The following is a 23,482-nucleotide window of genomic DNA, read 5'->3' as shown; positions in this document are numbered from 1 at the left end:
GACTTTTGGGAAGTTTCTTCTTTTTACTATAATAGCAAAAACTCCACCCGGAAGACTAGGTTGTGTGGAATAACTTCACCAAGTGAGCTCTTTTGCCGAGCGAAGATTTGAGCATTGGCCATTCCTAATGACCGCAGCATATTTTACAGTGCTTCTTGCAGTAATTGAGATATTCTCAAGAAGAACCAAGAATGCCAGTCACAGGACTCATCTTTCTTCATCATCAATGTTTATAAAAAATGTTGATTTTTATTTTAACAATGGGTAACTATGATATCCTTCAAAAATCATGGGAATTATAATTTGGATGAATATTTATCCTAAAAGACTCTGGCATTCCTCCAAATCTTTTACTCCATACAACCTCTCAGAGCTACAGCTCCTAGAAATTCTTTGGGAGAATATCTATTAAATGATTTTAACTCGGGGGAGGGGCGCTTAGAATCTGATTTGTCTCTTTGCTCAGACTAAAAGGTTCCAATAAATGCACTCAAAACATTTACTAGTATATAGAATAAATGTCATCATAATTCTGTTATGGTGAGAAATAATGTTATCTCATTTTTTATTACTGAAACATTAAGCACCATAGATCAGCTCTAAACTGCAGTTTGTCATCTCTAAGAGAATTTAATTTGAACTGTCTGCATAGCCAACTATTGCTATCAGCATGGTCCAGTCTGTGTGAACATGATATCCTCTACATGTACTGGATTTCAATATCTATAGCCTAGTCAGTACGATCATAGTCCATGATAACTGAAAGTTATTTAGTCCAACACAACCAAAAGAAGAACACATCCACAATGAATGTTACTGAAATACATGTTCAAGGAAATCTGAGTCTATTCTTAGTAAATTTCTGATTTGGACCCTATCTTCTGATTGTTCTTAAGCTATAGCTTCCCAAGTGTGATAGTATATGGGAATGACCTTAAGAGACAGGAGAAGGATCTATAGCCTGTCTCATAAGAGGCAACTCAATCCATGGATAGAGGAAAACTATGGGAAGCATTTTGGAATGGGACCCTTCCTTGTTTTCCAGATAGCAAAAAGAGGGGAGGAGAGAATGTTTTAGTCTGGCAAGATTCTGTTTACCTTAAAATAAAGATAGCGCTGATGTTCCTGGTTTTTTTCTTCTGGGCAACCACAAAGGAAACAATAATAAATCATGTCACATAAAATAAATAAAATAATGAGCTTAGTAACGCACCTATGCTTACCAAATAAAACTGCTAGACTATATTCTGGACAACCAGAATTGACACACCAAAACTGAAAACTTTAGCAGAACTGAGGTCAGAGATGTCCTCCAATTTTGGCCAATTATTCCTTTGTCTCAGTTATTCCTGAAACAGCTCCAGTTTGCTCCTGAATATCAGCACTGGTCATTGCCATTACTACTCCCCATAAGCATTTTGCAAGAATTAAAAAAGGCACAGACTTGGATTGTCTGGAGCAGACATGGACCAGTGCCAGGACAACCTAAGAACCCCCAGAATCTGGAATAGAGAAAAGGTGAGGAGATGCTGATGATGTGGATTTTTAAGACCTGCAAATCAAGTGACTCGAAATTAGACAAGAGCACCTTGATCTGTCTTGATCATTTTGGGTGATGCTCAAGAATGGGCTAAGATTGTTGATTCTGTGAATGCAAAAATCATTTCAAGGGATCTTTGGCACCTTGAATCTCACACATCCTGGTTAAATATCAGTGTTTCAAGAAGGCCACCACCATCTACGCAACATTGGAACATTTGTGACACCATCCCACTACCCCCATAAGCTCCCAATCCACAGTTTGAGAACCTCTGATCTAAGGAAAGAAAATGGGGAAAGGCAGCAATATCATGTTCACTGAGGTCTATTAATCTGACTTTGAATAAGTTTCTTTTGCCATATATAATGGGAAGCATATGACCCATTTCTCTACAACTGATTTCTTTGTTAGCAACAATCATTTTACTCTCTACCCCCATTCAAAAAGGAAGGAAAAACATTTCTTTCAAGAAAGGTATTTTTCTGTTAAGAGCACCCTGATGTATGTCAGTACAACCAAAGCAAACTGTCTGATAAGGGAAGGCTAATTATGTCTTTATCCTCCTTGTACTTTTAAGTTCCTGAGATCAAAAGTTCTTTTCAGCTAGCTAGATAACATCTTTCTGGTTCACCTAACATACCATGTTGGAAGACTGTTTGACTGGCAAATGAGCTATCAAAATCACTTGTTACAATCCTTCTTCATGGCTGCATTCACCAGGTGGCTTTAAGTAAGCCATAGATACCCTCCTTGTGCCCTTTTGTCCCACATTAAACACAGCACAGACATTCACCGGTAACTTTTTTTCTGCCATGGTACCTTTATCTCATCTCTAGCCTTTCCTTGAGGAAATTTAGCATCAACTTATTGTTTCAGATTTAAAGTAACATTTTCCTTTTCTTCTGTTATAATCTGGAAGTGTTCTAACGTGCTTCTCCCAGCACTTGTTCAGGATTTATTTCTGCCAGCAAGAGGTTTTGAGTAGCTGGGAGATGGGAAGGGGAGAGACGGCTTCTCTTTTTTCTTCTTTTTAACAGATTAACAGAGTTGGAAGGGACCTTATAGGTCATCTAGTCCAATACCACCACCACCCCACCCAAGCAGGAGACTCTACACCATTTCTGACAAATGGTAGTCCAATCTCTTCTTGAAAGCCTCCAGTGATGAAGCTCCCAGAACTTCAGAAGGCAATCTGTTCCAGTGGTTGATTGTTCTCACTGTCAGAAAATGTCTCCTTATTTCTAGGTTGAATCTCTCCTTTATTTATTTATTTATTTATTTATTTATTTTGTCACAACAATATATGTAGGAATCATACAAAAGATTATATAGTATATAAACATATATGGGTAAATATAAGGAGGTATAAGCATATATATAGAAAGAAGAAAAGAAAAACAATAGGACAGGAACGGTAGGCACGTTTGTGCGCTTATGCACGCCCCTTATGGTCCTCTTAGGAATGGGGTGAGGTCAATAGTAGAAAGTTTTTGGATAAAGCTTTTAGGATTATGGGAAGAGACCACAGAGTCAGGTAAAGTGTTCCAAGCACTGATGATTCTGTTACAGAAGTCATATTTTCTGCAATCTAGATTAAAGCGGTTGACATTAAGTTTAAATCTATTAGTTGCTCTAGTATTATTGCAATTAAAGCTGAAGTAGTCTTTAACTGGAAGGACATTACAATAGATGATTCTGTGAGTTAAGCTTAGGTCTTGTCGAGGCGATGGAGTTCCAAGTTTTCTAAGCCTAGGATTTCAAGTCTGGTGGGATAGGGTATTCTATTGTTTTCAGAGGAATGGAGAACTCTTCTTGTAAAATATTTCTGGACACGTTCAATTGTATTGATGTCAGAGATGTGGTGAGGGTTCCAAACAGGCGAGCTGTATTCTAGAATTGGTCTAGCAAATGTTTTATATGCTCTGGTTAATAGTGTGGTGTTTTTGGAAAAGAAACTACGCAAGATTAGGTTTACAACTCTTAGAGCTTTTTTTGCTATGTAATTGCAGTGGGCTTTGGCACTTAGATCATTTGACATGAAAACTCCAAGGTCTTTAACGGGATGGGGGTCATCTGTAAGGTAATGTCCATCTAGTATGTACTTAGTTTTTGGGTTCTTTTTTCCTATATGTAAGACTGAGCATTTGCTGGTTGAAATTTGGAGCTGCCAATTTTTAGACCAAGCGGTTAGATGATCAAGGTCGTTTTGAATGATAGAAGTATTGTCTGTGATGATCAGTTGATGATCCTTGATCAGTTTCCCCCCATTATTCCTTGTCTGGCCTTCGGGTGCCTTGGAAAATAGCTTTGCCCCTTCCTCTCTGTGGCAGCCCCTCAAATATTGGAACACCACTATCATGTCTCCCCTGGTCCTTCTCTTCACTAGACTAGCCATGCCCAGTTCCCGTAACTTCATATGTTTTAGTCTCCAGTTCCCCAATCATCCTGGTTGTTCTTCTCTGTATTTTTTCCAGAGTCTCAACATCTTTTTTATAATGTGGTGACCAAAACTGAATGAAGTATTCTAGGTGTGGTCTTACTAATAGAGCTTTATAGAGTGCTATTAGTACCTCATTTGATCTTGATTGTATCCCTCTGTTAATGCAATTTAGGATTGCATTGGCTTATTTGGCTGCTGCCATATAATGTTGTCTCCTATTTAACTGGTTGTCCACTAAGACTCCAACTAATTTTTTAAATGCCTCTGAGGATTCATGCAAGAGCACTATATCTATCACCCTGAATAGACACCAGTCTCATTCCAGCTGCTGTTTGACTGTCATGAAAAACAACATGGTTGCTAACAGTTTGATGAGGTGGCAGGTACCATTTTTCCATTCCATTGTGGCTTTGGTTACACAATGTGTTATTGTGAGGACTGTTATAGTAACCCCTGCACCAATCACAATTATCTAAATCAGGAATTCTACTACATCAGTGGTCCCCGACCTTTCTGGCTCAGTGGATCGGTGGAAGCAGTGATGGTGGCAGATGGGGAAGAGGAGATGGTTTCGTGCACCGCTTTCACAAATGCAGCTGTGCACGCACACATGAGCTCACCCACCACATCTGCGGCCTAGCATTGGGCCATGAGCCAGGGATTGGGGACCCCTGCACTACATGATCATCCAACAACTACTTCCAGATCAGGGGTGGGTTCTAATTACCTTTACTACCGGTTCGAATCATACCCATGCATATGAGCTTGCTGCACTTGCGTGCATGCTCTTCTGCATCTGCGCAGATCACTTTTGATGACGTTCGAGTCAGTGGGCAGAGCCTCCCACCGGTTTTAATACCGGTTCTATAGAACCAGTCCAAACCAGGGGCAACCCACCACTGTCCCAGATGTCATTGGCTACAAAATAAGGACAGAATACTTTACAGGTAGTCCTTAACTTACGACCATAACTGAGCCCAAAATTTCCATTGCTCAGCAAGACAGTTTTTAAGTGAGTGTTGTCCCATTTTATGACCTTTCTTGCCACAATTGTTATGTGAATCCCTGCAGTTAAGTTAGTAACACAGTTGTTAATTGAGTCTGGTTTTTCCCATTGATCACAAAAATTGATCACATGACCCCAGAACACTGCAACCGTCATAAATACATGCCAGTTTGCATTTTGATCACATGATCGTTGTGCTGCAATGATTGTGTGAAAACGTAAATCACTGTTTTCAGTGTCATTGTAACTTGTAACTTCAAATGGTCACTAAACAAATGGTTATAAATTGAGGGCTACCTATAGTCACTTTCTGCCAGACCAGCAACACCACACAGGACTGGAACTTGTTCATTTTCATTCACTCCTTTCTGCTTCCTGAACTCTCCTTGTTCTCTTTATTTGTCAGCTAAGCTATTTTTTAACATATTTAACAGAAGTGGAGGAGTAGTTCTGTGGGGCACAGGAAGAGTTCCTTCTACTTCAGTACCTGGCCTTATTTAATGCCTACTACCTGTTTAAAAAATGATTGATGGCTAAATCCAACATCCTGCCCATCCCAGATTAGGAAAAATGACTGCTGATTACTTTCCCTTTGGTAAAGGAAATAATCTAATAATTAATCTAATAATCCCTTCTACACCAGAAGTGTATTTGAATCAGCCAGAGAAATAAGATTTAACTGCTCCTCTTAATTCTGCACTTTAAATTTTGGGTGTTTTTTTAGTTCCTACTGAGTTATTCCCAAATTCAAAATCTCTAAAGTGGATGATGGCTCTCACATTTGCAGATCTATGAAAATGTATTTTCCATTTAAAAAGGTAATTTCAAGTTAGAAATGCACAACTCGAGGTAATCACCTAAGCAGAATTAAAGAGCCAAAAAGATTACAGTCCAAGTGAAATTATTTTGTACTCAGGCCAAAAAGAAAAGGGGAAAATCCATCATTTATAGTCCATTGCTAGTTTGGGGATCGGGCCTATTTAGTATGCTGGTAGGTGTTCTTTCTTTTAGATGTCAATAAATAAAAGGATTGGAGGGACCGAGAACTTCCTCTAAAGTATATTTAAGATGTATTAAACCAAAGAGAGCAGTAGAGAAACCAAAGGTTGGAGCCAACAGAGTATTATTCTGAACTAACCTTTTTCATCCCTTTTTCAAAGCTACTGAAGAATCCCTCTTGAGAAATTTTGTCTACAGTACATTTGTGTGGAAAGCTGTATATGAAGCTATGAAGAGTTGTAGCATCTTTGAGAGACACTGGTGGAGATCTGCTTTATTCCATGATTTGTGCCTTGGCTGCCTAAGGGACGAGAAATATTTCTTTAAGTCACTGCATTGTAGAGTTATCAGACCCATAACCCCTACATTATTTCTAGATCAGATTCTATGGATTGGCCACCTCCTCCCAGCCCATACAATAAATGATGGAGGGAGGAAAGATCTTTCACAATGGCGAAATCCATTGTTTTTACTACTGGTTCTGTGGGCGTGGCTTGGTGGGCATGATGTGGCTTGGTGGACGTGGCAGGAGAAGGATACTGCAAAATCTCTATTCCCTCCCCACTCCTGGGGCCAGCCAGAGGTGGTATTTGCCGGTTCTCTGCACTACTCAAAATTTCCGCTACTGGTTCTCCAGAACCTGTCAGAACCTGCTGGATTTCACCCCTGGCTCTTTCATGATTTGCAATGCCAGTTTCTAATTGAAAGCCCAGGACAGCCTTCCACTACCTGATGCTCATTAAAAGTGTTTCAATTACAACTCCCAACCTAGACAGAGAAAATATCGTAATTATGGGAGCTGTAGTGCCAAAACATTTAGAAAGTTGGGAAGTTTTGTAATTGTTCAAAATGTAAGGCTTGAGAACCAAAGAATTAGCTGTAACAGCTTTCTAAGCAGACCTTTTTCAATGTGACTACAGGCAATGCAAACCTAGACTCTGCTATTAACATTGTGCTGCAGATACTTGTAATAATGTAAATATTCTTTTAGTATCATTTTCCTTAATATCTTCCCAGTTCAAATATTTATCTATTTAAGATCATGAGAACAGAAAGATCCCCATTTGACTAGCAGATACGAAGTTTTAAAGTTCGTAAGATATCACTGTGCTTAAAAATAATTCTGTAAAAAATTAGCCTTGGGATGTTAACCTTTTATTTTGCAATTTCCTGCCCTATTTCTCATGTTAAAAAATTATCACAGCATATCCATTCTTTGCATTGTTGTACATGAAAAGAGATAGTGCTTTGGATCTAAATATTCATATGTCAAGGGACCCCTTTGGAAAAGATAAATTTCATAAACTGCAAAGCAACATGAAACTAAAAGGAATTGGGTGAGGCAAGGTGTAGTCATCTGAAAAGAACTGGGCTTTTTTTTGCCAAAAGAAAATTGAGAAAATCAAATGCCGTGAAGACTTAAAAAATGGGTGAAGCATAAACAGGTAGAACTGTATAAACCTGTTCCCTACAAATACAATTAGATAATATAGCACAACTTTATTTCCTAGATGCTTTAAAATTCTAGAATGACATTCTAAGAAAATTCTGTACTAGGATCCAAAATATTCAAAGAAAAAAACCGGATATGAGCACTTTTTTCCCCTTAAATAAAATATAGAAAGAAATGTAAGGCCTACCTTAGAGAAAGGTTTTCTAAACTGGAAGTGTAAAGATTTTCCCCCTCCCTCACTCTCTCATTCTCTTGCCAAAGAGATTGTCAGGAAAGATTAGCCAAACAAGTCTAGGTGGGGTTTATAAAGTACCTATCACCATATCCCAAACCCTATGGTTTCACCTTCTTTTCAGTGAAAGTGCAGGAAATTGACCTGGGGAATCATTCAACTTTAATTCCTTTCCCTCTGAAAACAATTGGTAAAGGTGGGAGGAGACCATTGGCAGAGTCAGTTCTAGGCTACTGTTTATATGTCTAAATTGGGCCACTCAGGGGAAAGGGTGGCTTTTGATCTGAAAATTATATTCTCCTGGAATGCATCTTTTCAGGGCCTTTTCCTATCTCCAGCTGAGAGGCTGCCAAGAGTAGCTCTTGTCCTGCCAGATTCTCAGAGAATGCAGCCACAATATTAGTAATATAACCTGATCCCCTTTAACCGGAAACATAAGGTGCTAGGATGCTAGGATTTATCTACTGAAACCTTTCTATCTTTTCTAGCATATCTGCTATAACCTATGGAGAAAACTGACATGAACAGAAATTATTTTTAAGTTTGGGAATGGCAGAATATACATGTTTATTCAAAATAAATACATACATGCTTTCTTACAAATGGAAAAATGTAGATAATTACAAAAATATTTATACCTACAGTGGAAGATTGGGTTATAAAATTGGCAGAGTTTGTGGAAATAGCAAATAGTTGCTCAGGGAAAAAAATAAGGATGTTTTTAAAAAACTGAAAACCCTAAATGGATTTTCTGTTGAAAGAAGAAAAGCTATGAATTTATGATTTGATCTTTTCTTTTATGTACATTGAGAGCATATGCACCAAGACAAATTCCTTGTGTGTCCAATCACACTTGGCCAATAAAAATTCTATTCTATTCTATTCTATTCTATTCTATTCTATTCTATTCGTAGACTGAGGATTTAAAAGGGCCAAGGTAGCAGGGGGAATAATAAGATGGCAATTACTTGATAGAAAGAAAGATGGAAGTCATAATTCTGTGTTTTCTTTAATTTTTCAGTTCTTTTTTCCACATTCTTTTTTCTTTTAATTTTTTATTGTGCTGAAGAATTCTAATAAAAATATTTTTGAAATAACAAATGTTAAAAACTATAAAATGTAACATACCTCTACATTGGCCAGGAGGGTTGGCAGTTACATCCTAACTTATTCCATGAGAACTGACATTTCCCTCCTTTAGGAACATTTGATCATTATGGTTTCTTCTATTGTGGATGAAAAATGTCATAGCTTCATTGAACATTCATCTCTGCGAGAGAGAGAGAGAGAGAAAGAAAGAAAAATATAAGCATCTTAGACCTTTTCTCACTGCTGAGTTGAAATACTATCTACTATCCTTTGAGTTGGCAGAAAAAATACCCTGGCATGAAATCTATGGTCCCCACTGCCAATTCCTAACCTGCCACTAGAGCCTCTGTTCTGGCTGGCAGCCACATGATGCAGGGATGATGGAGTGTCTGCAGGGTGTGTTAAAGCCCTTGGTTGATCCCTTCTGGCTTTGCTATACCCCTCCATGCTTTTCAACATTACCAGCTGAAAGGAAACATCTGCCATACAATAACACACGTGAAATCTGATTTCTTTGTACAACTTTACTGTTTGTCTATTAGGCACCTTTTAAATCTTACTGCAAACAAATCTGTTTAAGATGTTTGCTATAAAGGACACACAGGCTGATAGTTAAAAGAATTGGAACAAATAGTCTTTTCAGTCCCTCTGATGAATGCAAAATTCTGGCAGATTGATTTGACTGATCTCCCTTGGCTGATATTATTTAGTGCTGATTTAGAGAGAGGAGTGGAATCCTAATAAATCGTCCCCTTCTCCCTCCCCCATTTCTGTCCTTGGTTTTAATTAACTAAAATAGCCAAGCACCTAGGGAGTTGTAGAGGTTTGGCATTTTGAAAGGCTGGCATCTCTGTTAGCCCCCTGATCACTTGTCCAGAGGCTTGTTGAGATTTAGGATTTTAGAAAAATTGCACTCTCCTGAAAGCAGAAAAATAGGCCTCTTTCAAAAATAACTCCCAGGAATATTCGCACAGAATTGGGGGGGGGGGAGTTAAAATGTCAGCCAGACTAATGACATTAAAGTTCTGTTTGTTTTTATGTATTGTATGTATGACACACATTAAAATGAGTAGAGCTTTGACCACTCCATCATGGCCACCATCTTGTCTTTTTTGGCAACAGAATCTGCACCACTCCAAACCACCTGTAGGCTCTGGGATAATTCTGCCCCTACAGTCTTCTGACAGTTATCACCAATGGCATGAGTGATGTAGGGCATCCCATTTGACATATCATAAAACTGTTCCTAATTACTATTACCTTAAGAGGAAAACACTACTTTTAACAATAGTACAGATAAGGATGGTTTAAAGCTATCTTGCACACAGGCTGAAGAGAACATTATTATGACAATGAAATTCATTCATAATGAGGTTAGGTTAAATGGAGAATAGCCATTTCTGATTGTGGTCTTTTTCTGTTGGAGATTTCCTAGTGGTGTATTGTATTGGATTACATTTTTATTATGGTATTATTGGTATCTTTTGTTCTCACTTTTAACAATTGCAAATATCCTGTACTAACCTAGTTTCAATGTATACAACAGTAAATATATATACTGTATATAATGATAAGTGGGAAAAACCTTGGGAGATGGGGAAATAGATGCTGTCTAGGGAATGATCAGATAAGCAAGACCATCAGATAACTAAGGCATGGTGAATGTGAGCAGCGGGTTCCACTCCAGAATAGTCAGTGGCAATGTTGAATATTATTGCACCCTCTAAACCCTGGAAACATGATTTTTCCCCTCCCACAATCACTTAGTTTTAAGAAGGCGAAAATCCACTGGAAACCAGTGCTTTCTATTCCCACTCCTTGAAGGTGGTCCAGTAAAATACTATCATCAAAGCATTAATAGCTAGAAAAAAGTTTAGTCAGATCAGTTCCACAATCCTGAGTCTTGCTGAAGATTATTTACAACAGTGATACATTCTTCATACAATACCCAGGATCTAGATAATGTTTTTTCCAAGTGTCCAGGTATCTCAAGGACATGGCAGGTCTGATGCTCATCCATTCCCTTCCATATGCATTTAAGACACTGATGCCTGAACTAATCCAGGCTTTTTAAAAAACACTAATTATATTTCAGCCCTTTGAAGAATATATTCTGAGATGTTGTTCTTTACAGTCCTTTGTATTGCTGAAGATGTTATTTGTTTTTGTTTTTCAGTTTAGAATTTTATATCAATAATTTGTCAATTCTTAGTAATGTCAGGGAATCTATCAATTCCTAGAAAATTGCTGAATTACAGTTTCTAGTAACGACAGCCAATATGTCCAATGATAAATGATATCAAGAATTGTAGCTCAGAAACATCAGACAAGTAATAAGGATGTGTCCATGCATCATCCTTGTTACTTAGGACATACAGTCACCTTTTCAGCCCTGAGAACTGTATCTGGTAGTCAGAAGTCACAGGCTATGCATATGTATGATCCCCACATGCTTATGCTGCAGTAATTACTTCTCCATTGTCATTGGTACTCTTTAAAATGCTTGCCAGGAAGAGAAATGTGTTCTCTTTTTTCCAACAATCTGTGCAGTGTCACTAGTATGCTTTGTCCCGTCCCCCTCCCTTTTTAAAAAAAAAAAAGTCTGCAGCACATCACCAGTTTTTAGTAGGATCCAGGGAGATTGGTTTTTCAAATGATTCTGGTCCAGACTGCTGCCAGCATGAATGAGAATCTACAATGTTTCCCACTCTTCAGCTTGATCTATTTGGTGTCAGAGAAGCATAAATAGGCCATGGAGGCTTTTCAAGCACTAGAGAGAATAACCACTAGCCACATTTAGTCCCCTTGTTGCATTTCTGTGGTGGTGCAGTGGTTAGAATGCTGTTTTGCAAGCTAATGCTGCTGACTGCCATCAGTTCGATTCTCAGCGGCGCAAGGTTGACTCAGCCTTCCATCCTTCCAAGGTTGGTGAAATGAGGACCCAGATTGTTGGGGGCAATCTGTAAACTGCTTAGAGAGTGCTGTAAAGCACTAGGATTGTGTGTTTGTTAGTAGGATTCACTGGGTTAGGGATTTTTCTCTTCTTTTACTGTCTTTCACTGTGAGTTGTATTGGGTTGGGGGGTGCATCAAGGGAGGCTCAGCCAATCTCATTGTACACATGTCGTACTGACAATAAAGGTTTGAATTGAATTGGATTGACTATGAAACGGTATATAAATTTAAGTGCTATTTCTGTAGATAACAGCCATATTTCCTTTGTTTCCTTGCAATTGCCCATCATCCATTGTTGCCTAGGGATATATGAAGATCCTTACCAGTTCCTAGAATTGGACTGTGACTCCTAGTACAGCCACACCTTTTATTTCATATGTGACAGGCTACTAGTGGCTTGCTAAACTAGTTAAGCTGCTTGCTGAATCTGCCAAAATGAGATCAGTGCCAAGGCAGTCAAGCATAATTGATGAAGCTGCTTTAGTTTTGGTTAGTGGCAAGTTTTCCAGGCCTGTATGCTTTTATTAATGCCTTATTTAGTAAGGATAGAATGACACACGAAACGTCTAACCATGGATCATCTCGATTTGTTTCTTCCAATTATCCCAAAATGTATCATTTAGTTTCACATGAATTATTTGAAAAGCTGTTATTTCTAAATTACTATGCTAATTACTATTACTTTAACAATTACTATATTATACTACTAATCAATTATTATTACAATATTTCCTTTATACTATAATCTATAGCAGCGGCCCCCAACATTTTGGGCACCAGGGACTGGTTCGGTGGAGAGAGGTTTTTCCGTGAACCAGGGGGGGGAGTGATTTCGCTTGCAGTCTACATCCTGTGGATGGGGCTTTGCTTGTTTGTACGGTACAGTTTCTGGCATGCTGCTGCTCAGTACTGGTCCACAGACCGGGCATTGGGGGACCCCTGATCTATAGTATAACTATTATTACAACATTTCCATTTTACTATTAATATACTGTACACAGTAGTATTACTAGCTGTATTTTCTTTTTACAAACCCACTTCTGCCTTAATTCCTCTCTCTTTGGGAGTTCTTCTGTTTTATTCTTCTCTGTTAATGATTGGTGTATATTTGCCCCTTTCCACATTGTACTTTGATTTTTTTGTGCCTATACACCTGTACTTCTTTTTCTTCTGGGTCATCCACTCCTTTTGAAGGAAAAAAAATGCATTATTTTATTTGGCTGCTTTTCTCTGTTTGTTGGTGGCTGCAGACCTCCCAGAACACGCTTCTCCTCCCAAATCTGTTTCAAGGTTGCAGTTTTATTGGCGACTCTGCCATGCTGACACGGAGGAAAAGGTTCAAATGGGAGGGAAGGAAGACAGCCCAGAATCTCTACATTTTTTTTTAAATAGCCTACTCTGCCACCGAAGCGCAGAGCAGCAGCTTGAATCTGCAGAGATTAGATCTATCGTTCTATTCCATGAGAAGAAATCGATATTTTCATCACACTTGAACTTTTAAAAAATCAGTCTATGATTACTAATCCCGAGATAAAGACAAACTCCCCATTCTAGCAGGAGAGCGCCTCCCCTCCCCCATTCCCCTGATATTTATTTTATTTTATTTATTTTATATTTATTTTATTTTTTTTCATTTTAATTATTTATTTATTTATTTATTTTATTATTTATTTATTTATTTATTTTATTTATTTATTTATTTATTTTATTTATTTATTTATTTATTTATTTATTTATTTATTTATTTATTTTATTTATTTATTTATTTATTTATTTATTTATTTTTATTTTATTTTATTTTATGGGTGGGAGATTCTTAACTCATGGAACTGCTCTTCCAATCCAGCCTTGGAACAGAGAAGTTACAGAAAGCAGCATAGCCAAGGAGTCATCCAAGAGGATTGTTCCTCTTTCTTGTAAAATCACTCTTTGGGTGGGTAGCCTTCTTATCAGGGTAACTGTTTTGTTTTACTTCATTTAATTGTTGTTCTTCATTTACTTCTGGGGGTCTAAAACAGGATATTCCCACCCTAGACCAGCTCCTCCCAGACCCCATTCAGAGCATTATTCAGCTCCTTTATGCATATCCAGTGAATAATAAAAGGGCAAATCAACCCTGCCCCACCATACCTTCATGAGCATGGGTATTGGTTGATTTTCCCACCAGTGGCTGAAACTGAATGGGGAAAAGAAAAAGATTAGCAGGGAATCCATTACAGCAGGGGCCTCCAACCTCGGCAGATTTAAGCCTGGCGGACTTCAACTCCCAGAATTCCCCAGCCAGCTTTGCTGGCTGGGGAATTCTGGGAATTGAAGTCCGCCAGGCTTAAAGCTGCTAAGGTTGGAGACCCCTGCATTACAGGTAGTCCTTGACTTATGACCAGAATTGAGCGCAAAATTTCTGTTAAGTGAGATATTTGTTAAGTGAATTTTGCCCCATTTTAGGACCTTTCTTGCCACAGTTGCAAAATGAACCACTGCAGTGGTTAACTTCGTAACATGGTTGTGAAGTGAATCTGTCTGCTCCCTTGACTTTGCTTGTCAGAAGGTCGCCAAAGGGGATCACAGACCCCAGGAATCTGCAATTGCCATAAATAATGCCAATGATCAAGTGTCCAAATTTTGATCATGTGACCACAGAGCTGCTGCAGCCGTTGTAACTGTGAAAAGCAGTCATAAGTCACTTTTTCAGTGTCATTGTAACTTCAAATAGTCATGAACTGTTGTAAGTCGAGGACTACCTGTATTTACTGCTCTTGAAACCACTCCGTGTCCTTTGTGTGATGGCAGCAACACTGCAGCACAGTCAAGGTAGATTGTGGGAAGCACTACAATTTAGGCTGACCTGTTTTCTTCCCAAGTATGGGAGGAAAGCACATTAAAACATGTCTGAGAGGGAGTGCCCTGTCAGTCAATCTTTATTACGCATTTGTCTAGAAATGCCATAAATTAATATCATTCCAATGACATTGCCATTAAATAGGGAATGTGGCATAAGCATTAACTAACATTCATGGAAAACAAGTTGATCTACTTACAGTTTGCCGAGAAATACTGTCTCAGCCTTCCATGTCCCAAGGATTCTGCTGTTAGCATTCATTGCATAACTGCGTAGCTATGATAAGAAACAGCTTGCTTTTGGGGCTGTTTTTATTGTTTTGGCTTTTCATAAAAATAGGACCTTTGGACACCAAAGCAAAACAGCTCAGGCAGTAACACTTTTCCATGCCCTTGCTCTCCAGAAGGAACAAATAACCAAGAGTCTCATTCAGGCAGGTGTAAGCATACAAGTAGCATATATACTCCATATATTTCCGAGCTGGTGAGGTTTTTTTCCCCTCAACTGACAGTCTTGTCATCTGCCTAGAGTCACAGGAAGCAAGTCAATGCTCCAGAGAGAGTAGGAACTGAAATTTAGGCCAACTAGTAAGGAGCACTTTGACGTATGGGAACATTTGGCTTGTAATAACTAGATTATGCTGGCTGGCCACAGTTGTGCACTGTTTATAGGCATGGGGTGCTCTATTCAGTTAGAATTGGGAGAAATATGAATGTTTAAAGTCTAAATTGCCACCTTGTGTTATATACTTAATGGCGGGAGAATCAGCATTTATAAAATCCAATCACAAATGCAGGTTATTAGATAATATCCTGGCCTATAAACGTGTTTCCATTTCATTCTAGAGCAAAACAGCCTCAGGACTTGCTAACAGCATGAAATAACAGGAAGTTGGTAAGGCTTATCTATACTGATTGGCGCTGACAATTTATCCCGGACAGCCTGGGCTTTTCTCACATAAGCCGAGTAGTGACTGAACAATATGGATTTATTTTACTGAATGATATATTTAGCTTCTCCTTTTCTTCATTCCATATGTCCTGCATTTTGTCAAACTTTGTTGGATTTTAAATAATGTCCGTCCATGGATATAAACTTTAGACTTATTAGGAAGAATAGCTTTATGATTAACTGAAGGGCCAATTAACATAGTGTCATGGCTAAACTATCCTTATTCTATAAATCTGCTTCACCCTAGAGGGGAAAAATGGATTTCTGTAAGTTCTGTTCTAGGCAGAAGGCTGTCTATGATCACAACTGATATGTGCATATTCATACAGTAGCTTCTCATGGCACTTTTAACTGCTGACAGCCTACAAACTCTAATTTTATTCTTTTCAAGACCCACTTTCAATTGCCATAGAGAAGCCAAAAAACTCAGCTGACACAGATATGCTGTACATATTTATTTATTACTTCCGGTAACGTTTATAGCTTAGAACAACATACAGACAAGCCTTTTCTTTAAAGTGCATAGGGAATACAGGGAGAGAAGAAGAAAAAACAATCACAGAAAGCTCAGAAGCACCAAACGGCATAAATCAAATCTGAACTGAAGGGAAAAACTCAGGTTGCATGTCATCATTTCAAGTAGTTTTCAAAATTTGCCAACAGGATGACCAATGCAGATTTTTCCTTGTTAAAGAAACTCTGGAAGCAATGTGGATACTACTTTCTCCAATTGGTTGCCTTTCAGATACATCAAACTGCCACATGTAGCAGCTATGAGAAACACACCCAAAACATTTATGACATACATATTATGATTGTGTTAGATTGTTACTGCTACACAGTAGGGCCTTAAACTGTTAAAAGAATTGCAGTTCAGAACAAACCCAGGAGGTGGCAGTGAGGAAGACAAGTGCTATAAATTGTGCTAACATTTACCAAAACTCCTTTCCAACATATACAAATAAAAATAAAGCAGTAGAGCCACTGCCTCAGAATTACTGTGAGGATAAAAGCTGATAAAGAAACACATTTGAAAGGGATTATGTACAGATCTTGAATTCAATCCAGTACGGCAATTCCTCTTACATTGCCAAGGAGTAGTCCTGATCCGTACTTGATCCAGGAATAAATTGACATTTCTCATAAAGGAGGAATGTAAGCAATGGAGTCACCAAAATGTGTATTGGGGAACAGGAACAGGAAATGGCTAGTGGTTTTTCTAAAGGCATACGTTCAGCCAGAATAGGATGCAAGAATAAACAGATGTTTGATTTTACTTGTTAGGGCTCTCGTGTTTTTATGAAAAAGCTTCAACTGTATCTTCTTTCAGAATTGGTATTTTTTTTAATACTTTAAAGCAAAACTGAGAACATACATTAATGAGAAGATAGTGGAATCATTATCACCTTGTTCAATGATAGACAAGTTCTATTTTAGGAGATTTGTGTAATACTAACATCAAAAGCATCTGTCATTCTGTTTCCTTGGGAATGCCTGATCAGAATTCATTTGGTCAATACACAAGAGCCTTACAACAAACTTTTTATCCATTGTTATATAAAACTCCCCTATAAATAGATTGATTCTAGACTCATTTGGGAGATTTGATGGTCACTAGACTAACTTTCAGTAGCTAATCCATCTGGCTCCGAATGAACGAATTAATGCATGCATGTATCAAATGGCACTAGGACACATCATATCATTCACTGTGGATTATGGACTGAGACATGGAAGATAGGAATAATTAAATGGGGAAAAGGAGCAATCCTAAAATAAAAGGAGGTTAAAAAAAACTGAAGGAACTTGGAGTGAAGGGTGTCAGTCAAGGGATTAGTGGTAAAAGGCAGAATACACTGAAATACCTGTACAATATAAATAGGATCTTAAATACTTCTACAATATAAATAGGAACTTTTTCATATATTTCATAAATTAAGATGGCAATACCCATACCCCAATATCCCTGTTTAAATACCCACATTCAATCCACCTGGAAAGAAGTATGCAGACATGTAATAGTAAACAATGGGACAAGCAGCTTTCCTTCAAGTCAGGATACTTAAGGGTGAACAGTTCGGCTTCCCCAGTGCTAAAACATCTGGGCTTAGTTCCCATTCTTCATTAACCGGAGTTTTCATAAAGTCTGACTGACCAGCTTGGTTGTAGTCACTGAGCTCCATATTTGTCACTCAGAACCCCTGAGATAATGGCTAGAACTGAGGTAGAGAGAAGAAAAGGTGTCAGATATGCCAAGTCTGGCTTCTGAATTAGTATTTATGCAAGGCACAATTAACAGTAACAATATGTTGGGAGAAAGGGAGATGAGACATCAACTATATCATGTCAGCCAGACAGTAACGGGACCAAGATTTTAGTTAAGTATGGCTTATTGAATAATTTATAACTAGCTAGATTCACACATTAAGCTAATCTGTAAGCCATAATACACAAATTGCAATTGGAATTCTCATATTGTATTAATCAGACACATTATGGCTTACAATAATATATGAACTATATCTAGGATACATGCAGTTCTCCTGCACCAAAGATCACAACAGATTAGAAAAATGAGCCTACTCTTGGCCAATAATACCACTAACTATATTTGAAACTTCAATTTTAATGAAGAAAGCAATCTCCAATTTATCTACTGGAGTTTATTCATTTTTTTCTTCTTCTTCTTTTTTTTTTTGATGATAAAGGACTTCCTTTTTAGAGATTCTGGCAATCTTCCAATATATGGAAATACTCTGCAGAAGTACAGAAAAAGGCAATTGGCCAGGAAGTCTCAACCATATTTCCACATAGCAGCTCTGATGTCACTGAAAATTGATCTTTTTTATGTATTTGAGGAATTGGTTAGTTCATCCATGGATACAGGATTCCTTCATCTCCCAAAAGTCTCACAGCCCAATCTGAATCTTATTTTAACTTTTTGACCCAAAAGCACAATACTAAATTTTAGGAAAGCAAATAAAAACATAAAAATCCATACTGTCTCCATTTAGCTACTATACCACATTTCTGAGTCATGCAAGTTAACTTCTGTATTAGGGGAAGGCAAATTAAAACATTAAACTTTAATCCTCAATTGCTTACTCAAGGCCTCACTTAAGCATTTTCCAGATAAGTGAGGCACTGTAGAATCAGAGCATGACCAAGGCCAATTCCTCCCATATCAAAACAGAGAAATCATATAGCTTAGCAGTTTCTCAACTCTTTTATTCTGTAATTTACCAAAATGTCATTTGGCTTCTCCTTCAATAAAACAGTCAAGTTAGTTCTCCACCCTCTTACATGCCCATGTTTAAACCCCAAGGAATCTCACCTTCTGAGCAAAATCAATAAATTTGATCCTAGAAAGAATCCGCCTCAGTTCCCCATGATTGATTTTGGCATTTGTGTCTTTCAGAGGTACATCCCGGCTCTGTGTCATCAAGGCCCACCTCAGGCGGAGCTTTCTAACCGACAGAACCCCTGGCTGGTGTTCAGAAGTGGGACTTCTTGTCACCGTAATATAAAAGGCATCTTTTTGAAGATCATTTATTCCAACTAACAGGTGAAAAGGGGAACAAAAACAACAACCAGTAAACAATAAATCACATTTGGATTCCTAAAGCTAATATTTCTTAGCTGTTCTTAAATGAATTCAGATTTGGCTTCTAGTTACAGCTAACAGCTAGGAGCTGTGATCAGCGGTATGAATACAAATGGCTCTGCAGCACAGATACAAGGTCACAATCACACAGCATTTTTGGTTGCGCAATTACACACAAGCAAAAACAAATAATCTGAAATCTTAGCACGTTGTAACTGCTTCTAAGTCTTAGAAATTGTAATTGCAACAAAACATTTAACACCTATAGTCAAAAAAGGCAACCAATTTTATTAGAACAATATAAGATGCCAAGAAAAACACACCTTCAGTATTTTAGATCCTTGACAGCCTAGACCAGTTTAATGAAATATGCAAATAATGAACTGCATTGTGCATTCAAAGGAGAGATCAATATTTAACTAAGAGGCTTAAGCACTACAAACAACCCAGCAAAAAAAAAGGGAATTGAGCCATTATTAGCCATCACAAACTAGGACATCTTTCAGCATTTACTTAAGCAAACTTGGCTTTTCCTTTCTGATTTTTCCTGGCATACTCACTAGATGAAGCAATTACTGGGTCTGTCGTATTACTTAGGTCCAAAAGGACTGAAGGGAAAGTAGGATGAAGAAGATAAAGGTGGTGAATCCTTGGCCTGGGTTCCTAAAATGGCAGCAACAACAGACACAGTCATAAAGGGCCCTTGCTTAATTAATCTCACTCATTTCAACAGAATTAAAGTAGACTTTGTAGACCAATTCCATAGCCCAGCCAGCATGACCAGTGATAAAAGGTAATGACAGCTACACTGCAAAATACAAGATTACACAGTGTAATAAAAAGAATCTAAAGCAACTTGGAACAGAGATGAGAAAAGCTTCTAATGATCAAACAGCAATCAGTGTATGGACATTTCCTGCTATTACCACCTTCATATTCTCATTAAAATCAGTCTATGTATGCATGTCAATTATCCCGATTTCATCTTGCTGCCTCCTGCATGAACCTCAATATTGCTCATAAGTTAAAGTACCAGATTCACAATAACTGCCAGTGTTCCTTAAAAAAAATCTTGAGAGGCAGCTTTTATTTCATTTTATTTTATTCCAAGAGAAGCAGAGCGGGGCGGGGAGACAGGGAAGCAGTGGTTTGCCCAAATCCATAGATTAAGGCAGGATCAGGACTGCACTTTATATGGTTGTTTGTATTGGCTAAACTAAAGTTTCTAATGATAGCAACAGTCATGTGATATGAAGGAAGCTGAAATGAAAAAAAGAATTAGAAAAGGTTAGTTTTTAACCTTCTAATGTTTTCTTCTCATTACAGGTATTCCGATGATCATGTGCTATCAGTGGAGGAAAAATACAGACAGGGTGAAGAAGAATCATTTGAAAGAATAGAATAGAATAACGCAGTTGGAAGGGACCTTGGAGGTCTTCTACTCCAACCCTCTGCTTAGGCAGGAAACCCTACACCACTTCAGATAATTGGTTGTCCAATCTCTTCTTAAAAACTTCCAGGGTTGGAGCATTCACAACTTCTGGAGGCAAGTTGTTCCACTGATTAATTGTTCTAACTGTCAGGAAATTTCTCCTTAGTTCTAAGTTGCTTCTCTCCTTGATCAGTTTCCACCCATTGCTTCTTGTCCTGCCTTCAGGTGCTTTGGAGAATAGCGTGACTCCCTCTTCTTTGTGGCAACCCCTGAGATATTGGAACACTGCTATCATGTCATGTCAGAATAGAAACACCACAATAATATATGAGTACAGGTAATCCTCCACTTACAACAGTTCATTTAGTGACTGTTCAAAGTTACAACGGCACTGAAAAAAAGTGACTTATGACTGCTTTTCACACTTAAGACCATTGTGGAATCCCCAGGGTCATGTGATCAAAATTCAGATGCTTGGCAAGTGACTCATATTTATGACGGTTGCAGTGTCCTGGGGTCATGTGATCCCCTTTTGCAGCCTTCTGAGAAGCAAAGTCAATGGGGAAGCCAGATTCATTTAACAACCATGTTACTAAATTAGCAACTGCAGTGATTCACTTAACAAATGTGACAAGAAAGGTTGTAAAATGGGGCAAAATTCACTTAACAAATGTCTCACTTAGCAAAAGAAATTTTGGCTCCATTCTGGTCGTAAGCTAAGGACTATCTGTACCAGATTTCTCTCTAGCTGTATTAGCCCTTTAAGTTTATTAAACATATTTTATTCAGTTCCTTAAGTTTATTAAACATATTTTATTCAGTTCCTTATATAGGTAATGCCTGTGTGGATTTATCAAACTTGACATTAAGAGTTTGGTCAATGTTTTCCTTTCTTTTGTGTAGCCGATATAGCTTGGCTGAGATGAACAAAGATTATTTATGCAATCTTGGCATGAAGATTATTTCAAGGTGGTCAAAGCTGCATTGCAGTAATAAATATTACAACTGCTCACTGACAGAGTAATAAGCCCCTTTGTTAAAAGACAGATGAAAGCATGAACACTGTTGTTTTCAAAGACACGCATACTCTTGTAGTTACTAAATAATTCTCCTAAAATGTAAAGTGTGTTCCCTAGTTTGGATTTATATCTAGGGCAGCAGCGATTCCATAGCATGCCAGATTGAATACAGGTTCAAAATAAACCTGGTTACATCTTCCAACATGTGTGATCTGACAAACAGGTCCAACTCGAGGCCATTATGGTTTTATACATTTAATGGAACTGTCAAGCATTTGAAAAATAATCAACATTCCAGATATGGAAAAGTAATACAGTATTTACCCTTTCTAAGGCAGCTAGTGTGAAATTTCAATGAGAGACACAATTTGATGTTTTCAGATGATTAGGTCTGTAGCTTCCATAATTTGCCAATGGCTTTGCTAACTAGGATACATGGGAATAAAAAGCTCGCCTATTCAGAACTGGAATTTGCTTCCAAATCCAGTTTAAGATTCTGATAATCTCATTATCTAAGACTAATATATTTAAACATTGCTTGTATCGATATTACTCTGGCCCTACTTGTCAATCTACTACTATGTTTTATCGAACTACCGTCCGGTCTCCAACCTTCGTTTTGTGGCGAAGGTTGTTGAGAGTGTGGTAGCGCATCAGCTTCCTGAGTACCTGGATGAAACTGTCTATCTGGACCCGTTCCAGTCAGGCTTCCGGCCTAGGTACAGCACTGAAATGGCTTTGGTCGCGCTGGTGGATGATCTCTGGAGGGCCCGGGACAGAGGCTGTTCTTCTGTCCTGGTCCTATTAGATCTTTCAGTGGCTTTTGATACCATCGACCATGGTATCTTGCTGCAGCGGCTGGAGGGGCTGGGAGTGGGAGGCACCGTTTTTCGGTGGTTCTCCTCCTTCCTCTCTGACCGGTCGCAGACGGTGTTGGCAGGGGGGCAGAGATTGACCGCGAGGCGCCTCTTATGTGGGGTGCCCCAGGGGTCGGTTCTCTCGCCTCTCCTGTTCAATATCTATATGAAGCCGCTGGGCTAGATCATCCGTGGTTTTGGGGTGTGGTGTCATCTGTACGCTGATGATACGCAGTTGTACATTTCCACCCCTAACCATCCCAGCGAAGCCATTGAGGTGATGTCCCATTGTCTGGAGGCTGTGTGGGTCTGGATGGGGAAAAACAGGCTCCGACTCAACCCCACCAAGACCGAGTGGCTGTGGATGCCGGCATCCCGGTATAATCAGCTGAGGCCATCGCTGTCTGTGGGGGACGAGTCATTGGCCCCCACAGAGAAGGTCCGCAATCTGGGCGTCCTTCTGGATGCACGACTGTCATTAGAAGAGCATTTGACGGCCGTCGCCAGGGGAGCTTTTTATCAGGTCCGCCTGATACGCCAGTTGCGTCCCTTCTTACACCGGATTCCTTGTGCACAGTCACTCACACCCTCGTCACTTCCCGTCTGGACTACTGCAATGCTCTCTACATGGGGCTTCCCTTGAAGAGCACCCGAAGACTTCAATTAGTTCTGAATGTTTGCAGATGATTTGGTTGTTTCTTTATCTCAACCAATACATTCAGCTGTATATTTGATGGAGACAATTGATCAGTATAGTAAGGTATCTGGGTTTAAAGTGAATCAACAGAAGACAAAAATGATAATTAAAAATATGAATACACATCAGAGGGAAGAATTAGAAAGAATAACTGGATATGAAGTAGTTAAAAAGGTTAAATACTTAGGAGTATACATTACAGCATCGAATGTAAAATTATATAAAAACAATTATGAGGTATTGTGGGGAAAAGTAATTAAAGAAATGGAGAAATGGAAGAAGTTACAATTATCATTGTTGGGAAGAGTGGCAGCTATAAAAATGAATGTTTTGCCTAGATTTTTATTTTTGTTTCAAATGATTCCAATTT

General features: G+C 38.5%; 1 protein-coding gene and 1 long non-coding RNA gene across 9 annotated transcripts in view; one reads left to right on the top strand and one right to left on the bottom strand.

Annotated features, from left to right (window-relative positions):
* Nucleotides 1-21,197, top strand: part of LOC131201905 (uncharacterized) — a 47,427-nt gene extending 26,230 nt beyond the window's left edge. Inside the window, exons 2-3 of the long non-coding RNA XR_009156032.1 lie at nucleotides 18,922-19,068; nucleotides 20,434-21,197. This is a non-coding gene — a long non-coding RNA (uncharacterized LOC131201905). The remainder of the gene's footprint in view (nucleotides 1-18,921; nucleotides 19,069-20,433) is intronic.
* The window catches only part of FAM234B (family with sequence similarity 234 member B), a 66,365-nt gene continuing 58,828 nt past the window's right edge, over nucleotides 15,946-23,482 (bottom strand). For 6 of the 8 annotated variants that reach the window (XM_058190268.1, XM_058190267.1, XM_058190269.1 and 3 more), the window contains 3 exons: nucleotides 19,668-19,770; nucleotides 18,838-19,061; nucleotides 15,946-17,722 (listed from right to left, as the gene is read on the bottom strand). In XM_058190268.1, coding sequence (XP_058046251.1) covers nucleotides 17,717-17,722; nucleotides 18,838-19,061; nucleotides 19,668-19,770 — 333 coding nt within the window. In that variant the 3' untranslated portion in view covers nucleotides 15,946-17,716. Of the gene's footprint in view, nucleotides 17,723-18,837; nucleotides 19,062-19,667; nucleotides 19,771-23,482 lie in introns of those variants that run through there. The other 2 variants (XM_058190272.1, XM_058190271.1) reach the window with 2 other exon arrangements.

Source organism: Ahaetulla prasina, chromosome 7, assembly GCF_028640845.1.
Source record: "Ahaetulla prasina isolate Xishuangbanna chromosome 7, ASM2864084v1, whole genome shotgun sequence".
Taxonomy (NCBI): Eukaryota; Metazoa; Chordata; class Lepidosauria; order Squamata; family Colubridae; genus Ahaetulla; species Ahaetulla prasina.
This window is presented reverse-complemented; position numbering and strand designations above follow the sequence as displayed.